This window comes from Styela clava, chromosome 11, assembly GCF_964204865.1.
Source record: "Styela clava chromosome 11, kaStyClav1.hap1.2, whole genome shotgun sequence".
NCBI lineage: Eukaryota > Metazoa > Chordata > Ascidiacea > Stolidobranchia > Styelidae > Styela > Styela clava.
In genome coordinates this window covers 5,073,028-5,085,216 of record NC_135260.1, presented here as the reverse complement: position 1 = coordinate 5,085,216, position 12,189 = coordinate 5,073,028, and the positions used below count along the sequence as shown (strand labels likewise).

Below are 12,189 nucleotides of genomic sequence, written 5' to 3'. Positions count from 1 at the left end.
AGGCTTTTCCTATCGTGGGACTTCCAACTGTTTAAAATGATAATTTTTAGATTGAACTATTCTAAATTATTCATAACATCAAGATAGACTGGACCAGCTAGCAGGTCTGAGGCCAGAAAACATGGATTTTCAAGAGAGAGTCTAAAAAGTGTTTCAAGTTACAATAAATTGCTATATATGATACAGAAAAATGCTTTTTTTATTTCCTACTGGAGGGAACCTCAACCTTCTCTGCCTTGCTACGTCTCTGTAACCAAGTTGAAATGTTGACTCAAATATTTTTTAATCTCAATAAGTCAAAGTAATCAACATACAAACCTGGTTCATAATCAGCATTGTTTGAGGTCTTGACACAAAACCTTTTCTCTTCTGTTTCTGAAATTAAATTAGAAAAAATCTTGAAAAACAAAGAAGGTTCAACATTTCCTACACAATTTATTACACCTTGAGTTAGGCGGGATCCGAATGATCTTTGGCCTCTTCCGCTAACATAGTTTAAGTTACAATTAGACTTTGTCAGCGAGTTTCCAGATAAAAAATGAAATGAAGAATTGAGTGTTTCCTCATGCCACACATATACATTTAGACTAAAATTGTAAAGACAGTGCAAAGTATAGAACAATATCTCACCATTGAAGCATATTTGCTACCAAACAGGCTGCTTGTGAATTTCAATAAATGACTTGCATCCAGGGGCGCAACTCTATAAAATCGAATGACCAGGTTTGTGGCGAGCTCGTCCATTAATTCAAACTCTTTCAAAACTTGTGAAGTGAAACTTTCAAACTCAATATGAAGGTCTATGCTTCTCATTACGGGGTTTTCTAAAATAAATTATGAATATTTCTAATATGAACTAAAACTGATGATGCCTAGAACGGAGGACCTCAACTTTTTCTCTTCAGTGGCCCATTTTCGCTGCACAGAGATTCTGCGGCCGAAACAAGGAAAAGCTTCATGAAAAAACAAAATTTTCCCGCAAAAATGGACCCTTTCACTTTATAAGATGAAATGAAAATTATCATCACTCAGTAACAGGAAACCGCATCATCATTAACGGCACTCCAAAAGTGTGTGTACCAATATGGAGGAAACTGATTTATTTTGTCTACTTTACATCAAGTTGTGTAAAGGGACTGAAACCTATGAGCAGAGGTATATTCACTTGGCTAACACAGACAGTCTCCGAAATCGTAAAAAAACTAAAATAAGGAAAATCTGAATCAAATTATGGCCTAACCAGAACCTGGTACACCTAGTACGGGAGTACCAAATTAACTATAGTGAGTAGTGACACAAAAAAATAGCAATTTTTTAAGACTGTTAATCAATTAATACCACAAGAAGTAAAAACCAGTGGCTCAGAACCTCTAGTTATTCAGAAACATTTTTCAGAAAAATCTACAAACCTGAAGTTTTGAACGAAACCAGATCTGCTGCTTCAATGGAGCCTGTGATCCAGGAACCTTTCTGTAAGAGAATGTGAAAAAAATAGAAAGATATGGCTAGAAAGCAAAACAAGAGAGCGATGCAGCATCGCCAATGCTCAAATATATGAACACAAAGTAGTATGGACATGCAATCTGTCACAGTAGCATACTGGTATCGGTATCGCAGCTGAGCAGAATTGAAATTACGTGAAAAAATAGCTGCCATAAGGGAGTGTAATTTTTAATTTCGATGACGTCATCGCACACAAAAACAAGATTTACTATTTTTATTCCAGAAAAATGAACAAAATCAAAATTTACAGTTTTTAAGACTGGGCTCTCAAGCCCCCTAGAGGGCATGAACAAAGTTCTTTTTCAATAGGTACCATTCGCATAGACACATTAGGTTGTTCATGGGCGATTGGTAAGAAGTAGAATCGGCAAGGTTTTCAATGCACTAAATCAGTTTTTCTTAGGCCCTCAGCCTTCATCATGGAGTGAATGAGAGGTGATGGCAAGTTAGGAAGCAGGTCTCTGGGTGGCACGGGTAGAGACCTTCGATAAGAACAATTCGATATGAGTACATTAATTCGAAGTAAATGAACTATGATTTGTTTGACTCTTCGACTGTAATGCATTTATTCTTCTATTTTCTTCACTCGCATCTTTTTTATTATTTGACAAAATAAATAATAAAAACCTGTTATTGAAAATGGAGCTAATTTTTAAATGAAGAGCGAGGGGGCCACACATTTTGAGAGTTTTTGAAAGGAGCCATGTTTCATGAAAGTTCAAGAACAACTGGTTTGGAGTATTTGTGTGCAATGGGAACACTCACATGCTGTTCTGATGATTCCTCAACTGGAAATCTCATGGAAAGATCTTTGCTTTCGTAACAAAAATCAACACAATTATTCCATTGATTGCACGGAACGAGAGTTTGCTCTCCGATTTGTAACTCCATGTAGTTCAAGGTGAGAACCCTGAAATGAAAATAAGATGTTATACATCGATATATAGGGTGTCCATAAAATAAAGTCTTAAAAGGGAATTTATCGATACCATATATTGTTTCGGCTCTCATAGATGTATGAAATGAATTAAATATTTAAACAATTACTGATCAAAAACAATAAATCTGGTAAAGAAATATTGAGAACTACCTTGTATTGTAAAGCGACTTTATGGACACTCTGTATGTGTGTTTGAAATCAGGGCTGGAGATCCGGAGAGTTGGAACCTTTTGTTGGAGCTAGTGCAAACCTTACCATATTAGGTGGAGTAAGAGCTACCAGATATTTTAGTGACTCCGGCTCCAAACCATCTGATAATATTTTCCCATTTAAAATATAATAATACTTCAAATCATACCAATTATACAATCCATCCTTTTCAGCTTATAATTTAGGTCCCTAATTCAGTTTCAAATATTCATTTAAAAATAGGTTTAATTTTAAAATTTGAAACCTGCAAAACTGCATTGGCCTGTTTCATGACGAGGTCATACCAAGTCTATTTCTAAGGGCAAAAAATGGAAAAAGAGTGGAAATTAACTTCAACTATGACTACAGAACTGGAGTCAGAGCGACTGTGATTACAAATCAGCTCCCTAGTCCTGGTTGAAATAGATTTAGACAGTGGTTGTTTCATGACAATTCTGACAAAATTTCTGCCATCGTTTGCAGTAGAGTAAAATTTCTCTATTTAGTGAACCAAAATATTTTTATTCATAAACAAATATTCATGAAAGAAGTATAAATAAATGGACTAACTTTCTCTTGGCACTAGATGAATTCACGTCATTCAAGAATATACGGACGCCCTGAAAAAAAAAACTTACAATACATAAATGAATTTTTCTAAAGAAAGTAATTACCTAGAGCAGGGGTGGGCAACCTTTTCCGGCTCGCATGCCAAAATCGACTAAATTTAATAAAAATATTCTTCCGCGTGCCGACCAAAATTGTCGAGAGCTCACTCAGTTGTGACGTCATGATATATTTCTTTGAAGCCATATGTCATGAAAAAACAAAAAGAGTTTAAATAAATAACGGATTGCTAACAATCAATAGTGATTAAACGTACGCAAAGTTTCAACAGATAATTCAGTCTTGAAACTTTTTTTCTTGAAAAAAAACGATTCCGTTTCTGAAGCCTCGCCAAGTTTGGCACGCGTGCCAGGGGTTGCCCACCCCTGACCTAGAGCAAGGGTTTCCCCAGAATGTAGACAAAGTACATAGACCAAGTATTAGGATATTCTATTCTTAACTTCCAATTTGATGAACGGAAAGTCTAGGAAACCCTGGCCTACAGCAAGATTTCTAAACTACACCTTCAGAATCAGGCCCTCCTTCGCAAAATAATACTTCCACTATAATCCAATCGCCGTGACAACGATTTAGGCACAATGCTACTACTAATTTGACAATTAGCATTGCAGATTAGGATGAAATATCTCCATATCCAACAGATAATTATTGCTATGAATTCATCTTTTCAGCAATTTATATCGGTTTTGAAAATTCCAAATTTTTTTCCAAATTCATTTCACTTTGTAAAATATGATATTAAATAAGCATTTCGATGCAGAAAGTCAACTTTAAATAGTAACTATCAGTAAAGGTTGCATGAGACTAACTCCCAATCCTTCCTCAATGCCTTTGCGCTAGTTGATCCGTATGTGTATAATGCAAGGATGCTGTAGCAGGAATAAAAATACCATATTATGCAATTTTAGAGTCCTGCTGCACTAAAATCAGACTTCCTCAGACGAGCGGTTTATAACAATCATGATTTCAAATACATTTGTGTGAATGTGCAGCAAGACTGTTGAATTGCATAGTATAATAATAAATAGTAAAACAGCAATTCTGTCTCAATGAAAACAACAACTCACATAATCAAACTTGTCATAAGAAATGGCAAGAAACTTTGTCAGCAACTGCTGATTGCCTTCACACCATTTCATGACTTTACTTTTCCTCACATTGGAAGGCCACATACGAAATATCAGCTCAACAATGGATTCTTGTAGTTGGAAATCTCCTACATGTGGCAAACTCTTGAATGCCTTCTCACTGTCGTAAGATAAAACATTAAAGTTGAGTTAGTTTGACAATCTTGTCAAAGTAGAAATATATATATCATATTTTACTGAAATTATCATCGTACAGAAACAAAATGTTATTTTTCAAAGTGGATTTATTAAATCAATGTCACAAACAATTAGTACAGTAATTGCAACTACCAGTCGAACAATATTTTAAGACTGAAATTACTAAAGACTCAGTGAAATGATCACCGTACAGAGAAAAAAACTGTATTTTTCAAAATGGATTTAATGAAATCACAGTTGATGTCATAATCGAAGCGGTGAAGCCCACACTAATTTTTTTGTCATTGCAATGGTTTCGGCGTTCGTTTCATGATTGTATAGTGATTTATGTAATTTTCCTCATTAACACCCCCCAATTTAAAATTAATTCGATATTTCATATTCGAAAATATTAACATAATAAAATATTAGGTTTTGGCCCATCCCTGGCTACCAGGGGCGCAAGTCAGCGGGGGGGAAGCCAGCGTGAGTTACATGAGAAAATTTTTTCATGCGTAATTTCTTCCACAAAAAAGCAACAGCGTCGTTTTAAGGTTCCACATCATGGTTTCGCCGTCAAAACAATATTATTCTGTGCGTTATCCCAGTAGCGCAATTAACACCGACAAACTTTTTTGTCTTGTTATGTTATCTTTTGCTATGTTATCTTTTCAGTTGGCGCTGATAATGTAAATAAGAATGAGTAATTGTTGATTGAAATGTGATAAATGCTCTTTTCTCTCCATGAAACAGACATGAAGCGAATTTAACCGCCGTTATGGTTTATGGGTGCTCAAACTGTCAAAAGGAGAGAAGGGCTATAAGCTAATTAAAGGACTTTCTCTTCCCGACTCAATCATTTTTTTTAATACAAAGCACGGCGCATTGCAAAGCAAAATAAAATTAATTTTTGTTGTAAATGTACTCCATAATAGTCTTTAATAACATCTTCGCCGATGTGAACTCAAAATTCTGCCAGAAATCTAAACACCAAACTTCAATATTCGCCATTGCGTGACAATTAATATCAACTAAAGAATAAAAAAGCGCTTAAATAATATAATTTACCAACATTAATTGGGATATCAGCCGCCTAAACGATCGCAATGACTAAAAAATTACTGTGGGCATCGTCGCTTTGATACACTGCATACAGAGCTTTCAGTCTTCTAGTAATTTCAAAAAAAATTCATTGTGACGGCAGCCGACATCCCAATTAATGTTGTTTAAAATGATAATACTCATTATTCGATGTTCATTAAAATATTTGAATAATTACAATTTACAAATAAAAAATACAATTTTGCCCTCCTTCAATCATGACGCATGTAAATAATTGTTAAATGACAATATAAAAAATATGCAAAATATTCACCAAACATTGTCAGGAAAAGAGAGGCGAGCTACACATAACTGTGGAATTTCGCTGTGAAGTTTTTAGTTTATTACAAGCCTCACGTCTTGTATTTCACTTTTTATGCAAACTTCCAATTTCACCGTATTACCCCATCCCCCCCCCCCCCCCCCCGTTGGAAAAATCCTGGCTGCGCCCCTGGCCTGCTGGCTACAATAGTTTATAGTCTCACAGCATTATAGTGATCGTTTGTTATTTAGCCTAGAGATCAATCTTATTGATATATGAGTAATTGTGCTATTTATTACCTTGATTTGAACAAATTTTTCTTATTAACAAATAATCTTTATGAAAAGGTATGAACGACCAATAAAATTCGTATAAGCCTATTTACTAAGGATATCTCGATTTATTAAAATTTAATGACTTAAAACAAAATTTATGGAAATCTGATAGCACTGCAGTAAAAATGTTTCTGGGGCTACTATAAGAGCAGTTGTGTATTGTGCCTACCCTTGGCGATCACAGGATCGGTCTTGAGTATTTCTTACAGCAGTGAGTCAGAACATTATTACAGGGAGTCCTTGACTTACGACGTTATTTCGTTCTTTAGACGCGGTGTAACCCGAATTTCAGTGTAAGTCGGAACAACCAAAATGGCGTACAGTATCACTGAAACTGTGTACCACGTGACTGAAGCTTAGTGATTATTCATTCATAATCGTAATAGTTAGCAATTGCATCGTAAATGACAAAAACCAATGAGCCCAAAGCACTAATTTTCTTGATCACAATGATCCAGTTTAATAAGGGCTCAGATATTACAGTACAGTATTATCTTTTATATTTTTATGCAATGCGTTCGTAACATCGAAACAGCGTTACGGAATGCGCGTTCGTAACCTCGAAACAGCGTAAGTCGCGACGTCGTAACCCGAGGACTCCCTGTAATTGAATTTCAATATGCTGAAGGTTGGGGGTTATTACTAAAATTCTCAGAATATCTTTTTCAAATTCTTCAAATTGGAAAACATTATCAATATTTAAACATTGTAAAAACCAATGATACTGTAAAATCAGCATAACAAACTCACCAAATTTGGCCATATACCTCCACATTTTGTCCGATAGAATCCCGTAAAAACTCAACAGCCTCTCTGTCTTCATCAGAAAATATTTCAAGAAATTTTTCTGCAGTCTGAGAAGCACATAGGAAATAATTATTATTTCCAATTTAGAAAAACATCTTTGAAGTTGTAGAAAAGTTGTAAATGACCTGTGCTCTTGCATGTTTGTTGAAAAAAAAATGGGGTTCATTCAAGCCGTATATGTTCATATTTGCAATGAAAGATAATAACACATCTTAATTACCATAGTTCACTCTAATTTGCAAATAAAAGAAAAACTCAAATATAAACCGAGAGCTTTATTAACCTGGAAAGTCCAAACCTGAAATATTTATTTTTAAATATAAAATTAGATATATATATGAATTCCAAATAAAAAGTACGTTAGATAAATTTTTGATCAAAAGTATGATCAGATACCAGAGCAACTATTTCTTGAAACATTTTCAAAAAGGACTGCTTCAAAAATTTTAATATTCAATCTTTAATAAATTAAATATAATATATATATAAAATATACCTGCATCCTGATGACATAATACACTGTGCAATCCGATATAATGAAAGTAATTTTTTGCAACAAGTTTTGAAAAAACCAGTTGAAATGATCATTCATATTTCTACAATAATCCTGAACGGAAAAAAAACGTAAGAATTGTCATATGTTTGTTATTTGCCACAAAAATGGCTATCTTCGTAATAAATAAACAGTATAAGTTATAACAGAGACCGGATACTACATGTCCAAGACCTTACCGGCCTGAGACACAAATGTGCGATGAACCTCTAACAAGTGTAACTGCAGCAGACTGCTATCTTACAGTAGGCCTACAGACATTATTAAATATACAAAATAGAATATCGGTCAGAGACCGAAGACTTATCGATCGAAAGTTAGGGGATCCCTCAAAACAGTGCTCTTACTCCATAGTGACACCTTGCGTCTCATCACTAATTATTTAATAACTCGCTAATTATACGACATAATTCGCCCAAAATGAATAGGCTTCTGGTCCGAGATATGATGAATGCACATGCAAAATCTGGAGCAGATTCAATCTTGCATGTCCCATCACTAATTATTTAATAACTCGCTAATTATACGACATAATTCGCCCAAAATGAATAGGCTTCTGGTCCGAGTTATGATGAATGCACATGCAAAATCTGGAGCAGATTCAATCTTGCTTCCGTGAGATCCCGTGAGATAATTTTAAACACTATATCAGGGCTACTCAACTGACATGCCACAGTCTGAATCCGAACCTTTTGACCATCCAATATGGACCGTGTCTGCAGCATAAGCATGGTTTTATAGTTTTTGATGATTTTGATACTATTAACATATATGCGGCTACACAGTTTGCCGTACTGGTACCAATGTGCGACATCTGTGTCCATATTTGTGAGCCATGCATTGCTCTTGTATTTAATTTAATAATTAATTTGTTTATTTAATAAAATAAATTTTCTGAAATGTGCGCACCCCAGTAATTTTGAAGTTTTGTAAACGACCCTTTAATGAAAATAGTTGAGTAGCCCTGCACCACATGACAAAAAATATATCATAAGCTTTTGTGAGCATGGTCATATGCAATTTTGTAAAGAATTCTCACAAACAGTGTTCCCTCTAAGGTGTGCACGCGCACACAGCTTTCAGAGGCTGCGCACACGCATAGATTTACTGCGCACAGACATATTTCGATGTAATGTAACAATGTGCTCGGTTGGCAGGTTGAGAAAGTTTGTTGTTGGCCCACTTATTACCCGGTTAGAACACCAAAATTTCTTCATTGGTTTTTGCACAAATATTAGTCATTTCCAAAAAAAGTGCGCACACAACGAAATTTCTGCGCACACATACTACAAAAAATTGGAGGGAACATTGCTCACAGAGGTTCCAAACTCACCACAATCAACCGAAGAAGAGTAAGATAAAGTTGATCACCAGCAGGTTTTGGTGATTTCTTCAAGCTGACTTGAGAGAAAGCAAAACCGAGCATAACACCTGAAAAAAATATTTAAATTTTACAAGATATAAGTTGAGATCAATTAAATTCAAAAAGAAGTGAAAATTGCATTGTTTATTAAACGTGGAATGAAAAAAATCATCCAAAAGCCTTGCTGCAAGACTCTTGATTCCACTTAGAATACCTATCATCAATCGTGCTGAAGCATCCTTGTACTATATGCATACAGCCATCCAGTGTTCAAAAGTGTAAAAGGAGGATAAGTAGTTAGTCACACAGAAACCCAATCGATAAAAAAATTCAAGTTGAAAACTTGAGGCACTAATTCGTGAATTTGTTTGTCATAATGCACTATGATTTCAATATTTCCCAGGAAGGGGAGAAAATCTATAACGATATTAAATCAATTGGCGGATGGTGACGGATGTCAAGTTCAGGAATGAAGTGTATTTATAATCCAGTAGTCCAGTAGTCCCTAGTAAAACTATTTTAATTTAGTGTATTTACAACGATAATTGGGAAGAAAAAGTTTGTGACAGAAAAGTTGAATAACTCACCAAACTGTTCATGAAATCCACATGAAATTAAAACTTGAATTGTATCGGGTTGGTTTTGTTGTAATAGGTGATTAAAAACTTGAACTATGACCCCAACATTTTGAAGGCTCTCGTCACGAATTGCCTGAGATTGAACAAACATATCATCATCATTATAGTAAGGTAACACTGGTTAAAACACAGAAAGTTAGCCACAAACTTCGCCCAGAGTATATAATAATTAAGGTATAGTATGACGAACTATAGTATGAATAAATTACAGAGTTCCCCTCACAATCATCCTGGAATTTGACAAAATATCAGAGAGTATATTCATCATCACTCAAGACTAGGTTCATATATGAATGAATGAAGTACGATATCTGAAGATTACCAAGAAATCAATAAATGCAGGCATGCAATGTTGGGGCCGTCTAGAGTGGTGTTGTTATTGATTTGAAATAGCTGCTTTCAGACAGATTTAGTCATAACTTTGACCAGTGTACAATCTAAGTAGCCTACCTTGTACAGAATTGAACAAATCACTTCTAAATACCTATTTCCCGGCAAATAAGACAATGCCCGTTTATAAGCCGGAAAAAAATGGGTTTCTGCATATAACCTGCCAATAAGACGGGTAGTAAAATCGCATCAACATCAGAATCTCAAATTACCATGCAGAGACATCTGAGCGGTCGCCGTGTTTGCGTATTGATTAAAATAGCCTATAATGAACTTTTCTTGTAGCGTAATATTCAATTCATGCATTGGTTAATCAAAAGAGCCTATAATGACTTTTCTTGTAGAGTAATATTCAATCCATAACAACTACAAGAATTCAAACTGTCTTCCAATTTAATCTAATTGTGTTTAACATAACTCGCAATTGCTTCCACCATATAAAAACATTACCGATCTAAAATACCACGGCAATGATGAGGGCGTGGGGATGCTATCTCCAAAGATATTTGGTATTTTATGGTACAAATTAAATAATAAGGCAACACCAAAAAAATTATCATACTCGCCTAATAAGATGACCCCCCCCCCCAAAATCAGGCCAAAAATTTGGGTCTAGAAAAGCGACTTATTTGCCGGGCAATACGGCAACATTTTTCTTTCTGTGAGTGAGCCTTTGTTTATCAAGTCTTGTTTATAGCGAAAATGTGGAATTAATAAAAATGAAATGAAAAAATTAGTGTATTGACACAGTACAGACAGTGCATTTAAAAGTAAATAAACAATGTTGTTCAATTGAGCAAAGCATAACTGTAGAATGAACTCTAAAATTTGAAACATTTCAGCTCAATCATAAATAGAAAAAAAAAAAACCTGGTCGATCAGAACACCGAAGTTTTTCACAAATTTATTTGATATTTTTTGTGGACTGTTGGACACATTTGAACCAAGGTAAAAGGAGATGTCATCATACGATGTAAAATGAGTTATCTTCGACTCCAACTAAACAGAAAATATTGTAAGACTTTGAATATAAATTCTAGCATGATTTGAGGGGGAAACATGCAAATGTAGAATAGACACATACACTGTTTAGTTCCTAAAACCAGACAGCAGGCACTCTTGAATTCAGGCAATTTTTAGGCACCTTTTGAGGCAGTATGGAGGTTTTCTGAGTAGTTTATTAGGGCTTCATTATTATCTTGAATAATCTTGTGCATTTCTATATTGCATGGAACAATATTATATGCTTGTATCATGTTGTATGAGTAAATCGAACTTGCCAATTTAATAAGGTATAATTAATTTCTCAATGGTAAAATGTGATAACCCTAAGCAGAAAATCAGGCCCTTCATAAAAATCTATTTCCCATTGTCTGATTGTTTTTGTCATTGTAATTGAAAACATTACAGCATTAGACATAGTCTAGGTTTTTACACAAGTTTTCACATAGCTCCACAAGCGCCTGATTTGGTATTGAATTGTGCCATTTTTTACTATTGAAAAATTAATTAAGCCATGATAAATTAGAAAAAAGATTGCTTTATTGCGATATAGGAATGCACAAGATCATTCAATAGTCGAATAAAACAGAAACCTAAATGGACCATAAAAAGAAAAATCAAGAGTCCCTAAATGGGGCCAGAATTCGCAAGTGACTGGTTTTACGAAGCCCCACTGTTTAGTTTGGTGAGACTATTCCTGGTCATCCAATGAAAATTTGAGTGAAATAGAAAGCTATTCAATTCAAATATCAGAATGTGAAGAATAATAACCTTATAATACGCTTTTAATGAAGCTTTATGTTGCTAACTAAAACTTAACACTGTAACATAGGTAAATACTCTTACCAAATTGCAAGAATCCATTTTCTCTTCAAACTCTTTCAAGCAGCTGGTATTGGAGCAATCAAGTATATCGAGCACCTACTTCTGTACTTACATATATTTGAAATTTCATGTTTTTTCCAAATCAATTAATTCTGTATTATTCCATTAGATCTGCTGTGGATACATCTCAACTTTAGTACAATATGGGAATCATTATTGACTTGATTTTTATTATTTATCCTGGGTAGACTAAGAAGAAAGCCGATAAAACGATCTAATCATATGGCGAACCACGGCCTCTCGTTTTCTCATCAGTGTATTTCTGTATTTCGGGTACCGCTGTCTGGCTGTGAAATGATTAGTTAGCCTGTCATTTTTTACACCTTACA

General features: G+C 34.7%; 1 protein-coding gene across 5 annotated transcripts in view; it reads right to left on the bottom strand.

The window, feature by feature from the left end:
* LOC120347438 (uncharacterized) overlaps positions 1–11,980 on the bottom strand; it is a 43,987-nt gene extending 32,007 nt beyond the window's left edge. For all 5 annotated transcript variants that reach the window (XM_078117706.1, XM_078117708.1, XM_078117709.1 and 2 more), the window contains exons 1-12: positions 11,822–11,980; positions 10,844–10,972; positions 9,533–9,656; positions 8,916–9,013; positions 7,526–7,636; positions 6,973–7,076; positions 4,327–4,507; positions 3,203–3,252; positions 2,269–2,413; positions 1,410–1,470; positions 631–824; positions 319–375 (exon numbers count right to left, since the gene is read on the bottom strand). In XM_078117706.1, coding sequence (XP_077973832.1) covers positions 319–375; positions 631–824; positions 1,410–1,470; positions 2,269–2,413; positions 3,203–3,252; positions 4,327–4,507; positions 6,973–7,076; positions 7,526–7,636; positions 8,916–9,013; positions 9,533–9,656; positions 10,844–10,972; positions 11,822–11,839 — 1,272 coding nt within the window. In that variant the 5' untranslated portion in view covers positions 11,840–11,980. The remainder of the gene's footprint in view (positions 1–318; positions 376–630; positions 825–1,409; positions 1,471–2,268; positions 2,414–3,202; positions 3,253–4,326; positions 4,508–6,972; positions 7,077–7,525; positions 7,637–8,915; positions 9,014–9,532; positions 9,657–10,843; positions 10,973–11,821) is intronic.
* Between the last annotated feature and the right edge of the window lie 209 nt (positions 11,981–12,189).